The sequence below is a fragment of the Kryptolebias marmoratus genome, linkage group LG8 (genome assembly GCF_001649575.2).
Source record: "Kryptolebias marmoratus isolate JLee-2015 linkage group LG8, ASM164957v2, whole genome shotgun sequence".
Taxonomy (NCBI): Eukaryota; Metazoa; Chordata; class Actinopteri; order Cyprinodontiformes; family Rivulidae; genus Kryptolebias; species Kryptolebias marmoratus.
Genome location: NC_051437.1, coordinates 17,118,217 through 17,132,581, shown reverse-complemented (window position 1 = coordinate 17,132,581; position 14,365 = coordinate 17,118,217). Strand labels below are relative to the sequence as shown.

Here is a 14,365-nt window from a genome sequence, read left to right as displayed (position 1 = left end):
GGTGTCGCGGGGGGGGGCTTGGGGGGGGAGGAGAGCTTCAAAGATAGGGCAGGACACTGCCACAGGAGGGAGAAGGCACAGGGATGAAGATGACGACGAGGCCAGCCATGACGAGGGGCCAAAGGTGAGTTGAGCAAAAACTCCAGAATTAGCAATGTATACAAAACAGGCAACGAGCCAGAAGGTAAAAGGCTGTATGAGTGTGGGCAAAGAAATTGGAAAGTTAATTATGAGAGAAATGTCATGAGAGGATGAAATATTGTCATATTCCTTGGCTAGAACGAAAGACCCTCGAACACATTAGCCCTATTGATGAATACTTTTATTATGCTGAGCCACACCCAAAACTCCGTTACATGACAGAAAGGAAAACACATGGGATAACCTTCACACACACACAAAAGACTTCACAAACATAACAAACCATAACTGGAGCTCTGCTGCAGTGTGACAGAGAGATCTCTCAGTGGACTCAAACAGGAAAAAAATAAAAAAAACCCTTAAAGGATGGATGAGATCTTTTGAAGTAGGGTTCTGTGGGAAGGTTATGAACAATTAATGTCCTACCTGTTGTGGTTAGCGCTTCGAATGTTCCAGTTCCAATAAAAACAAACAAAAAAAACCAGCAGGATTTGCTAATTGTTGTGCTCAGTGACCAGGCAAGCTAATATTAGCAATACAAGCTGATAATCTAGTTTTGTATGTTTTCTGATATTAAACACTAAAACAACACGTTGCCTAATAGGGGTTAGACAGAACTATGTGTGCAACTGATTTTATGAGACAAACCAATAAAAATAAAAATAAACAGATTACTACATAGTTTCATTCGTGAGTCCAGTTGATATTTATGACTTGGAAATTGGAAATTTAGATTTCAGAGTGTAAACAGAACCCACCAATAGTTAACTCTGACCAGCTTGATGAGCTAATTGTTCGTGTGAGTCTTAAAACAGCTCCAATCTAAAAAAAAAAATCTAATACACGTTCACGTAAACACTATTTTACAAACCTTTACATCACAGTCCATTTTGTACTACCCAGTTATTTACATGTTACAGGTTATTTGCCAGTGCAAATAGTGGCAGTAGTAGCAGGCTGTAGCACTTGTGATGCAGCCTGAAGCACTTTGGAAGGAATGTTTTATTTTTTAAAAGAATAACTGTGAAAGGTTTATAAAATAGGGAGTTTATTTTTTTGTTGTTCAGAGAAAGCAGCAATTAATTTTTGGTTTTCACCGTTCTGACTAGCTGTTAGCTCATCAAACTTGTCAGAACTAAACTCTGTTTCCCCAAACTGAGTTGTTCAAAAAGCTACCTGCAGCAGGTAAGATATTAGTCTATAACCTTACAAAAACATCCTACTTCAGAAGATCAGAAGCACTGCTTTTGAAGCAGAAGGTTTACGCACAAATACAATTAGTAGAATATATTTAGTGTCCTTTCATCTGGAAAAGACAGCACATCTTTAAATCTTTAACCCTTTTATGTATTCAGAACAAAAAATGTAGGTTTAACAACAAAAGAAACAAGAATATAGGCAGATTTTTACTTTTCTAATTTTAAAATCTTTTGTATATCTTTTCATCCGACTGAACCAGCTGGTTTCGTTCCCTTTGTTTTGCACCGATAATTTGCTACGATTATTCCCAAACACAGATTTCATGTGAGCATTTGAAAGCAGAAGGCAAACACATCCATAAAAAACATACATGAAACATGAGTCACTACAGCACAGTTTTTTAGTTAGAAAAATTAGGAAACCACACAACTGAGTATCAAGGTTTTATCTAAAAAACTTTTCTACAGTAAAAACAGGGTGCAAAAAACAGCAGGAGAAACTGAGCGTCAGAGTGTTTATAGCTAATCATCTTCACCTTGGATGGAAAATTTAGGATGCTACATTGCACAAACTAAAAACTAAACCTGAATATAGTTTACTTGCAGCATAAGTCAAGTTAATTATAAATAGAAAAACCATAAAAATGCATACAGTATTGATTTAAAGGTAGGCAACAATTTTTTTTTTACTGCGCAGTATAGTTCCAGGAGGAAAAAAACAAACACCTAAAAGCTGTGTCAGAATATCTAAAGATGATTTCTTTTTTCCTACTTTGAGTTTACTATTTTAGGCACAAATTTGAAAACTGCATGAGTGTGACTTAAGATTTCTGTATATAATAAACTGTAATGAAGGCTGAAGCTAAATATGCAAATGAACATGAAGATCATTTTAACGATTATTAAAAGCAACATCGTGGTTCATTAACAAACACAAAACTGCAGCTGATCTGGAAAGATTCCAAGCATCAGTTTTATAATAATAATATGTTTCTGCTGATGTAGAAAACTGCATGTGACATCTGTCTTAATTGATTTTAATTAGCTCAAAAAGCTTACCTATTTAAAAGCAAAGTCTTTGCTTCATTAAGTCCCCTTTAACTGCATCTGCATGACAATCAGCTGTTATTGTAAGCAAGAAAGTGCTAATCAGATTTTTGTTTTGAGTAAATGGAGGAGAAACAGGATATCATAGGCCTGCTTTAATAGAACATATTTTTAGCATGACTCGATATTTTGTGTTTCTTTATGCTGCCGTGAAAAGTGAGGATTTAATGCTGGATTAGGGTTTTGCTACGATTTTCTGTAGAGCCAGGCCTGCACAAAACATCATAATTACAGTGCCTGTCGTGACTCCTAATCACAACTGCCATAAAAACGACACTGCATCCGTCGTAAAGCTCTCGACAAAGCAATGATTCAACAAAAAAACATTCTGCTACAACGTGCCGACTCTAAAACACCGGAGCCCATGCCGAGAAAAAAACAAAACGCGCCACCGCAAAGTGAGCAACAGTCTTCTGTAAGTCATAAACATGACCTGCCAGCACTGTCAAAACAATCAAGGCAACAACACAACAGTCTAGAGAGGAAAGAACAAGAGGCTGGCATCAGATAGAAAGTAATTGCATATTAACATCGGGTTTATGTGCTTGTTAGTCCGGCAGAACTGGAAACAAACTCCACCAAAGTCCTTTCCTGTTGTTGTTGTGGCCGTGTATGGACGATCTCTCGTCACCATAGCGAAGTGTCAGCCAGATCACTGGAGGAAGACACAAGGTGTGTGTGACTGTGTGTGTTAAAATCTGAAGAGACACACATTCTGGCTGAATAAGGAGGCTGAAAGAGCGGGCGAGTGGGAGAACGAGAGCCTTAACGATGCTGAAAATTGGCCCGTGACTGCGGTACACCCCTCAGGTAAATCATTGCTACAGCTTGCTGTCAAATTGTCTGTCCCCTTGTCCTCCCATCGTACCCCCACCCCCCCAATGCCTCAACTCTGTCTCGAACAGTCTCCCCCGCTTCACCCTGACTCAACTTCTTTTATGACCACATATTCAAAACTTCCATCTTCTAGCCATAGCTCCCCCCCTGTCACCGTAAATAATGGCTTGCATATGTCCGTGTGCATTTGCACGCTCTGAATTCTGGGGGAGATCATTTCTCTGAGAGGCCAGAGAAGCAAAGTAACAAAGTACATTTAGTCAGCTACCGCGGCTTAGTTCGCTTTTTAAATTATCATTAATGCATGTTTCAATGCGATGATGTTTAATGTGCTTATCTGGTAAATCTCAGGGAAATCCATCATAATTCTTACTCCGCTACATTTATTAAGCGAGTTGGTTCACTAATTACTTTGCAGAGTTAGACTCCAGACACAAATCAAGTCATGCGCTCTTAAAGTATGACAGGTTGCTGAAGTTTAAAACCAGATAGCGTGACAGAAAAATATCTGCAAGCTTGTTTTTTATCCCTCACCCAGTTGGTAATTCAAATCTGTTTTTGAACAAAAAAAATTCTCCTGGGCTCAAATAGTTCCAATCATCCTATCGCTACATGTTTAGTAATCCTGTAAGTCTTTCTTGAGGGGAATATTCTTCAACAGATTGCCCAATTTTATAAAAACATGCATTTGTAATACTCCTGTTAAACATTGATGATATTGATATAATGATATCAACTACAGAAAACCTTTTTTTTTCTACTCTTTTCCTCTTCCATCATTATGGTGCTCAGTACACATTCCGTGGTTTAGCACAGAATGCATGAATGCAAAGCATTTGGAATATCACGGCCCATGATTTACAACAGTCAAAGCAATCCTTTGCAATATTCAAACTGTGCATATTGAAATTGCAGTGACAATAAATTTTGTGCAACCCTATTCTGAATGTCAGAAAGTCACTATTTCTGCCTTTTAGAGGCTACAAAACTTGCAGTTTATGAAACGGTTATATCTGCTGTGATAGAAAATAGTTTCTTGAGTTCATGAAATAAAAAGTAGTGGTTAAACAAACTTCTTTACATCAGTAAAAGTACTAATACAGCTGAGCCTAAATGCTTTTAAGGTAACATTCCTGCAATGGAAATCCTACTCAGGTTGGGAAAGTATACTTTAGGTAGCACAAGTAAAAAGTACAGAGAAATGAACAATAATTGCCATTTAAGACTTCTGCACTGATGTGTACTAAAACTTTTATTGTTGTCATTTTGAAGCTAGTTTTAACCTCTGTAAGGTTTTACTTCTTAATGTGAATAATTCAGTCTAATGTACAACAGATAAAACAATAAAAACCTGAACGTTAATCCATTGATGGACATCTAATTCTGCATTTGTTCTCATTAGACACATAAAAGCACGCCTCCTGAGTGGGTGTGATTGTTCAAGAGTCTGGGCACTTCCTGTGGGAGTTCATACCTGAGAACAGTGTCCTTGTACTCTGGCAACAAAAGTGCCATTTCCTCTCCGGAGCTTTTCCTTCCACACTGAACTGGATCAGATTCCTCCTCCTACATAGCAGAATAAAACACACACACACACACACACAAACACACACACACAGACATTTAACTCATATCTCTACAGCAGCAATTACAGTCTAATAAGTTGCCAACTAGCGACCTAATTGCCTCCATGAGATAATGTCCATATCAAACGACCCGCTGCCCGTGTTTAACTGGTGTGCACTGCTATCAGCGGGAAGCCGTAGCTCATTTTCAGTGTCACATATAATTAAACCGTGGCGACAATGAGTGGCTCAGATAGCGCGTCTCACCGAATCGGAGCTGTGTGCCAGAGTGTTGGCTGCGGCCTGGTGTGGCAGGGACAGCGGGGCAGGCTGGTTGATGACCACTGCGCTCCTGTCCATGTCTCTCGGTGAGGGAGGAGGGGTCGACAGGAGTAAGGAGTCCGGCTGGCCCTGCTCGCACAGGCTGTAGTGTCCCAGGGTTCTTGGGGAGTGGAGGATCTGTAACACCTCGGGACTTTCGTCCTCGGAGTCAGACACGGCAGGGTCAGGACCTCCTGCCAGAAAGATTGGTTAAGGAAAGAAAAAAAACAAAAAAACAATGAGGGGGAAGGGAGGGTCACTTTTCTTCTTTCACTGCTCTTGTCGCACGCAACGCAGCCCACACTGAACAGTATTTAGTGCCGCTCCTGAGTGATAGCAGATAACACTTTTATTGTTCACATCTGCGGGGCGTCCAGTAGATTGATGTGCAGCTCAATTCACCTGTGGAGGCAATCGGCGCTGCGTCCCACCTGGCAGTGGTCACTGTTCCTATCTTCTGCTCCAGCTGACAGATGTACTCCATCAATTCCTGCAGGAGAAATTACACGGATCACATCACAAACCGGGGCAGGACTTTGATCATGACTTCAGCAGCTATCACCGTTATAACCCTTATGATATCTGACACCTTTCAAACCAAAAGTCACATAAAGATGTTCGACAGCAAATACAAAAATACAACATTTGGTGTTGCATTAATACTACTGTCACTGTACACTAAATATTTGAATCTTTGTTTTATTGGTTTTTACGAGCTACCGATTGCCTGCCATTCTATGACTAATGTCGACATGAGGCTGGACGCCGATTTCAAAAACACTGATTTTCGAGTCTGTCTGCATCTGGCAAATGTGAAACTGGTTAGCCAACAAAAACTCTCCAGGCACATTAACAGCCCCAGCGCTGACTGCCCCGAAATCCACCATTTTATATTGCACTATAAACAATTTATACTGCGCAATAACAAGAGGGTAACAACAGAGAGAAGATTCCCAACACCTGGGATATTCACAGTACCAGTAAACCTGTTGTTGTAACAGTAAGTTTTAGCCGTAGGAATTTCTTTAAAATCATAATGTAAAAAAACAAAACAAGAAAAGTTAAGGTTGATTCCTCGACCCATTAGCAAACCGCTACAAATAAAACATGCCGACTGCTAAAAATATGTCATGTAACACGAAAGCTTTCTCCTTTTAGACCAGACGACTATCAGAACAGATTGAAAATGCAGCAGAACTGTTTCTGACCCGTTTCTCTGCTTGCAGCAGCTCCTTCTCTTTCTGGGCCACCCTCAGACTGGCTTTCAGCTCTTGAAGCTCCCTCCTGGTTTCACTCAGTTGAACCTGCAGGCCAGATATTTTTTAAAAATACAGAGAAATAAAAAAAAAAATCAAAACCATTTTATAAATAAAGTGAGCAATGGGGTATAAATTCATCACATATTCCCCACCAGTTTGTGACTGTTGTTTCTATCAAGTCTGAGTGCACTTTTTTATTTTGGCACAAAGCATCTGTCACATAAAGAGGAGGGGAAAAAAAGTACACTTTCTTACCCTATTGCAGTCTTTTTCTCTTCCAAGCTCAACCTCCTGCTTCACTCTCTCCATCCTTTCCTCCTGCAGTTTTTCTTCCATCCTCTGAATTTCTGCGTTGAGTTTCTCCAAGCGCTTGTGGTCCATCTGTCAGAGCGACAGAAACACTATAAAACACTTTCTCTGCCAAGAACATAACCACCTAAGGCGGTGAGGTTGTGGTGAGGTAATATCCCAACTCGAGTCAGGTTCCTAACTTCTCCAGATTTAATATTCTGGAACAACACATTACCTCAGCAGAGCGCTGCAGATTTTCTCTCTCCTCCTCCCAGTGGGCGCTGTCCTTTCTCAGGGTCATACTGACATCTGCGAGTTGAATGGCGAGCCGGGCGGCCTGGAGCTGAGCCTGGTGCTGTTCGGCCTGCCCGTGATCTCTCTGAGCCACCATGACGCTGAGATCTCGCTTTAAGCCCTCTGCGGTGCGCTCGCTCATGTGCAGACGCTCCCGCAGGCTCCGCATCTCCTTCAGCGAAGCTTCACTCTCCGCCTGTTGATAAAGCAGTAAGAAAGCTTGTTGCTGTAGGTCACGTTTTGCCTCTTATCACCAACTAAGGAAAAAAGTGCACCCTTATTCTCAGACTGCTCTTTTAGCAGTACTTTGTTAATTGGTAATATATTCCTGATAACTTTTCTTTCTATTAAAACTATCAACCACCTTGATGTTGGATCTTTATGTCCAGAGATGATGTGTCAGGATGTTTGCAGCTGTTTCTGTTTTTAACGTGACAGAAAACCGAAATGTCCGAGACATACCATTGGATAGGAAAATAACCTAAATCTCTGTGTTTGGTCAATCTGAGCACATCAGCTTGTTCTTTGACAATCTAAAATTTTGTACTTCTTCTACCTGGAGTTTTGTCTTTCACCCTGAATCAGCTTGAGTTCATCACAGCTGAGGTATTTATTGTTTGTCCTCTTTTACAAAAATGACAAAGTCCAACCCATGTGGTTCATTTCCTAATTATGTGTAACTGTTAGTAAATGGGACTTGTGACCCGTCCAGGGTGTCCCCTGCCTCTCGCACAGTGACTGCTGGATATCGGCACCAGCTTCCTACCACCCAGAATAGAAAAGCGGGTAAAGAAAATAAATGGCTGGATGGATGTTGGTAAATGGAACTTTAGTTCTTCTCAAAGCATTTTACTAGTTGGTGTGTAAATCTGCTTTCACATCTGCCTTGTAGCTTCCTGTTTGATTGTTTTTTCCCCTCTGTACTCCTGTTTGAACAGATTTCATTTAGGGTGCTGCATGTGCTTATTGTAAAAACAAATTATGTATGCGGCGAAATGCTATTTTAATCAAAACTGCATCAGTCCACTGCCTGTACAAACTTGTTTCTGCCTTTGAAAGTCTATTTTTAAATTCGGTAAAAAACACAATTAGCTGTAAAAACAGCTCAGTGTGCAACAGAAATGTTACACCCAAATATTTCACAATCATGGAGTGTGTGTGTGTGTGTGTTATGTCTCTGTGTGTACAAAGACTTGTTTGTCAGTCCGAGTACAATTAAAGCCCCGCCATCCTTACTCTCCATCTGTACAGCAAATCAACAAAACAGGGATTCTCAAAGTTGGGGTTGGGACCACACCATGAGTTACAAAACACCAAGTTTGGGGTCTTGAGATAATTTTTTGGAAACAAATTTAAATATATTAATGTTTGCTCATAACATTTCTTTGCCATAATTGAGATTAAAGATAAATAGATTAAAGGTTTAGTTGAAAATAGATGAAAAATAGTCTGTTTGTTATCATTGTGCCCTTGTTAGGTGGCCTAAAAGGTATGTTTACATACTTCAACCAAGGTTAGTCATAGTCACAAGTCTCTGGCATTGTTATTTTGTGGGCTGCAAGAAAAAATTGGAAACCACTGCAATAAATCGCTGCGGTAAGTGATGCGCTATACATTTCTTGTCTAGACAAGAACAAATTCAAATAAGAAAAACCAGAAACAAATATTATTTTTCAGTAACTTTTAAGATAAACTAACAATTAGCTCTTACTTTGAACTACACAAGATAGCATATTTCTGAAAAAAAAGTCTCCCTTAGGCCAGCCTAAATCAGAATAAATCCTACTATCAACTTGAAAACCTGAGATCACGCGTCTTACCGCGATAGATGTGAGTCACACATTTACACATGTAGCTGGATCTGTGCTTGTACAACGTGTACAGTTCAAAGAAAAGTCTGACCTCCTTCCTGTGGGCAGTGGTGAGTTTCTGTGTGAGGGTGGTGATGCTGTTCTGCAGCTGCAGGACGCTGGTGTCTCTCTGTGCAAGAGAGTTCCTAAGACTCTGAAACTCCTTCGCCAGACTCCTGAGCTCGGCTTCTGTCTGCTCCAGCTTAGTCTAAGAGACAGACATAACAGCCCAAAAGGAAAAAAATTAAACAAGGAAACGTAGGAGAAACCTTAAGTAAACACAAGCTTTATGATAAAAATTACCTTCAGGATCTTTCGTTCACTCTCCTCTTCTTTTCTCAAGGCCACAGCCCTTTTGGCTCTTTCCTTTATCCTGCACAAAATCCTTTGGTTATGGACAATCAAAACTATTCACGACCCTTATAAAGATCAAGGAAAAAAACAGTCAAACCTCTCGAACTCGGTCTCTCTTTCCACAGCTCTCTGTGTTAGAGTTCTGATGTCCTCCTCCAGCTCTCTTATTCGCGCTTCACTCGCCTCCTTGGCATTCATTAAAGCAGTCTTCTCCTGGGCAAGTGATTCTCCTAAAGTCTGCTCCTCCTGACATAACAGAGATGATGTTTTTTAATCAAATTTTACCAGGGTCAGTAAGAGCAAGCTGATCTAATGCAATAGCCTAACAATTTTCCCCACTGTTGAAAAACATGGGGAAACAATGTCGAAGCAGAAACTTTGGGACAATAAGAGCAAAGCATGGAAAACACTCCAACTCAAGCGTCATCTATCACCTTCTGCTTCCTCTCTATTTCCTCAATTTTCTCTCGACTCTGTGTCAGCTCTTCCTTCAGCCTGGTGACATCACGCTCCAGCCCTCTGCGCTGCCTGTCCCATGCCTCCTTTGCCCTTTTGTACTCCTCTCTCTCTTCCTCCTTTTGCCTTTTTGCCACTTCCTGCTCGTGCAACAGCTTGGCGCGCTCCTGCAGACACTCTTGCAGCCGACTCTGACAGGAGACAGGAAAAACAAGTCTCTGTGTGAGAACAAAAATCACCGACACGCGTTTCTCAATCCGTGTGTTTTCCCCAAACACTCATTATTTATGCAACACTGAAAGCACACTGACCCAGTAACTCATCAGGTGTATTTATTGTTAATGCTCACCTGCAGCAGCTCAGCCCTGGGTACTACCAACAGCATGTCTGTACCTTCATCCTCACCATGGGACGCTTCCTCAAGGGTCACCAGATCTTCAAGAGGCTTTGGTGCACAGAAAGTGAATGTGGAGCTCCGGGAGCACACCTCTCCTTTACCGTCAACATACACAAACTCATATTCTTGGGAGCTGGGCTTGGGCAGGTAGGAGGCTGAAAACAAAATAAAAAGTTAGATCAAAAACAATTAACAGAGCCACACAGGAACAAAATCACTAAATCGCTTTTTAGAAGTGAAAAACTATAAAAACAGATTAACATCGACATCATGTTATGGATGTTTTCATTCACTTACAAACTATTAAGATATATGCAATGAACATTTAATGAACTTCTGTTGTCACTAATTGTTAAGGAAATAACATTAACACGGGCTTTTAGCTGATTTTCTTTTATTTAATCTTGTTTAACCCCCCACACTGATTCCCTGCTTTGATTTTATTCACCTTTGCAGAGCACAGGAACTGATAATGTTATAGATCCTGCATTTTGCTCTGTGATCTAAACCATTTTATTAAATAAGATTAAATAAGATAACTTGCAGTTACACTATCTATACACAGGTGGTAGTCTTGTGTTTATGGAGGAATTTCTGGTTTACAACACATGTTAGGAGCAAAAATGGGAACAGGGTGGACAAACCTCATGTACCCAAAGTTTAACCAAAGCTACAAGCATCAGCTAAGACCACCAAAGAGGCGACCTTCTATTTTAACCTCTGCTGATAAGCAGCTACCAGCACTCTTTCTGACCTTCTTCGCCTAATCTTCTCACAAGAAATGGGCCTGACAGTATGTTAAAGTCGGGGATTTATCGCTCAGCCTCGAGCCAATGCCACGCGTGCTTCACGTGTGCCCCGTACAGAGAACCAGGCTTATCAGGTGCCCCCCCACCCCTGACACACGGGACAAAGTGAACACTGTATTCTCCAGCGAGCAGCAGCAGCCAGCACTGCCGGCTTTGAGCCGCTGCCTTTGTCATCGTCGTTACTCAACACCCCGTTTACAGCAGAAATCAATTCCAACTATGACAGAGATGTTCTGTGCTAGAGAGCAGGCTAGACTGGATATTTGTCTTGTGCACATGATGTTTTCTTTCTTCTTTCAGATAGAAATAGCAAACATCTTCCCACACTCTGCACATGAGCTGCTTGTAAACAGCAGAGCCATTCATTTATGTGCTATTTATGCACTATCAGAGGTTTTGTGAAACCGTGGGACAGAAACATTGTTATAAGTACCCTGGAACTGCACACAGCAGTTGACATCTGTGCCCTCCTCATAGTCAGCTGGGGCCAAGGCCCAAACAAATGTTTCATAGTCCTTTGCTGACGTCCATCCCACCTGAGGAAGAAAATATGCATACATCATTATCTTGTAGATAGATAAATCTTGCATTGAAATGTTTTTTTTTTTTTTTTTTTTTTGTGACAGTTGTTGGGGTAACAATACCTTGAAGAGTCCAATCCAGTCACTGCTGCTCCAGCTGTGCTGTTGGCTTATTGTGTAGTGACAATCCACTCTGCTCTGGGGGAAGTAAGTGCAACCCACGTTTCTAAACTCCACTAGCCAAACCTTGTCCATGGCAACGAAAAACAAAAGCCAGGCTGTAGTGTTCCTAAGAGAGATAGAGAGAGAGAAAGGAAATAAATGAAAGAATATTTATTACAAGGTAAAGATACAAACAGACATGTTTGGTTAGCTGAGCTGACAGTGAAGTGGGTAAAAGGTGACAGCTGGTGCGCAAACACGAGCGAACCAGGAGTCTGTGAATATTTATTCGGTGTAAGAAGACACCCTGACTGAGAGTACACTTGAGGAAAGGACACAGGAGCTTAAACCTCTTTGACACGATGGGCTTTGAGTGACATGGCATTTTACATGTTTGTCTCTGTGGCTATTTTGGCCATTGTTGAAATCATTGTGCTTCATCACATGCAGTGCAAGGTGTCCGGGATGTCCAGCATGAAACGTATTTTGAAATCCCTGGCTGCAGCTGTCCGCTTAGACGAAGCATTATTAATTTAGCACCGTGTCGGATGGGACTTCCCGCATAGATCAGATGTTCCAACTGAGATAATGGCAAAAAAACCCCAAACTGTTTTCTCAATAAAATACAAGCGAACAATGACAGTGCAGCTGATGACTAGCGGATTACAGGGCACACAAGGGAGAAACAAAGTGAAAAGAAACTTCCCATGTGCTTTAATTACAGATTTAATATGACTTTCTATACTTCTAATCATTTGGGTGCTATAAAACTTTATATCACAGAGGTGTAATGTTTTCCATTTTACTAAAGCACCATAAACTTAGCTCTGTGGGAGAGATAAATGTAGTTTACACGTACAGTTGATAATCACAGATCAGAGTGAAATATTCACAGCAGCTTTTTGAGGGCTCATATTACAAGCCACAACATACTAGGGCAAGCCAGTTTATCATATAATAAACAGGCTCTTAAAAGTGGATATCTAAAACTAAACTGTTCTGAAGAAAAAAGAACATTGAAACCCTTCAGAATGTCATTCTTACTATTCTCAATCAACACTTCAGATATATTAAACATCATTCCTACAATAAACACCACTTTTCGCCTTCTATAGGGATTTCAGCTCCAGAAATCCACAAATGTATTTTTCCTGCCTAGAATGAACATTGTTAATACCAGAAACAAAACAGTTAAAATGAACATGTATGTGGTGGTGCACAGGTGAGGATAGAGGACAGGAGGTCGTTGCCTAGCTGGTCTTTCTGCAATGTACGGGCATATTTTGCATTTATTTGTAGTTTTGGTTCTTGAATCAATTTTTGAGCATTGCGTTGGTCCGGTTTCTGCATTTTCAACAAACTTCTAATTTCGAAATAGACTTGGCTGCTCCGTTTTGCAATTTAGATTCAAAATACCATCTCACCTTTGTGTTCCATTATTAATTCTAAGTCTTAGATAAATAAAATAAATATACTTTGAACTCTGATGTGTGGGCCTGGTTGGCGAAGGCGTGTAAGGACTGCACAAATCATGGATTAAAATATGGACATCTATGGGGCAGATACATTTTAGCCATTGTTAAAATGGCCGCCTAAAACTTTTAAGGATTTAAAAAAAAGTTTTCTAAACAAAAGGAACTTGGAGATTTTGAAACTCAAACTTCAATTTAACATCTGACCAGTAAAAATCTACTTTGATTAAGAGGAATGCTATACTGCTGATATCTAAAAGAGTGACTAGAGATTGGACTGTGGAGTCATTATATGGTACAACTGCTTGCCATACAGGGGCCTACAGCAGTCGCACATGTCGAATAAACATAGAGCCACGCGCGTCGAGACAAGTTTATTCAAAGTAACATGTGATGTCAGCCACTGTAGAAACTTAAATATGTACAGGTTGCGTTTTTCATCATTCTCTGATTAGTTAAGGTCTCGCGAGCGCGAATAATAAAACGGAACAATGCAGGCTTTTGTTTAAACTACAAAAAATATATCTGCGCACGTTACCTTTTAGTCTTCTCCGAAGTGTCTCATACCTTTAAAATACTCGCTCTCTAGAAACGATGCTTCTGTGTGTGACTTAAAAGCTCTAAATACAGAAAGAAAACCGAAAAGAAAACGTCCCGGACAGCAAAGGGTATCCTCTTCTGGCTTAGCTCCTCCAAGTAACACGAAACAATAACAAAAAAAAAAACCCAAAGCAAAACACAAGCACGACAGCTTTCAAGCCCACCGCGGAACTCTGGGAGTTGTTGTTCACCACGCAGCTGTACGTCTGCTGAAACATCGCAGCAAGGACTACAATCCCCAGGATGAAGACGGGGTGGAAGAGGACCGCTGCGTGTAACATGATGCTTCTCTTCTCAACAAGCGTCGTTTGTCGCGTCGACAATCCTCCAATGAAAAGGTTTGTGGTGAGGGAAACCAACCAATAGCAGAGCAGTATCGGAATTAGGCTTATTTACGCTTTTCTGAGACGCATAAATATCAGTAATGTTTGCACCTTCTGTGTCACGCACGCAGTTACCTGTTCGCTCTTAATGACTGTCAGTACTTTGGGATTAGGCCTCAGTCTATATCATTTCATGAATATTTCTGCCCGTGTTCCTGTGTCTGTCTGTTAACAAAATATCTTATGAACCACTGGACAAATTGTAATGAAAGTTTCAGGAAATAATCAATGGATGTACATCTACATGTGATTATCATTTGGAGTCAACTCAATTTAAGATGACTGCCACAGCTAACTGATGTTAGCCAACACAAAATCAACTATAACTCAGTCAGTTTTACAGATAT

General features: G+C 40.6%; 1 protein-coding gene across 2 annotated transcripts; it reads right to left on the bottom strand.

Moving 5' to 3' along the window:
* Positions 1-304: 304 nt before the first annotated feature.
* On the bottom strand, positions 305-13,747 carry calcoco1a (calcium binding and coiled-coil domain 1a). 2 transcript variants are annotated; one of them, XM_017415178.3, is made up of 15 exons: positions 13,574-13,747; positions 11,525-11,690; positions 11,314-11,416; positions 10,024-10,226; positions 9,653-9,865; positions 9,316-9,464; positions 9,168-9,237; positions 8,917-9,072; positions 6,956-7,210; positions 6,685-6,810; positions 6,379-6,474; positions 5,573-5,660; positions 5,117-5,364; positions 4,759-4,850; positions 305-3,102 (listed from the first exon to the last, which is right to left on the bottom strand). In XM_017415178.3, exons 2-15 carry the CDS (start codon positions 11,654-11,656, stop codon positions 3,075-3,077), a joined length of 1,959 nt encoding a protein of 652 aa, XP_017270667.1. In that variant the 5' UTR covers positions 11,657-11,690; positions 13,574-13,747; the 3' UTR covers positions 305-3,074. The 2 variants fall into 2 exon arrangements, with proteins under 2 accessions (XP_017270667.1, XP_017270668.1); XM_017415179.3 differs by having other exon boundaries at positions 13,603-13,746.
* Positions 13,748-14,365: the final 618 nt, after the last annotated feature.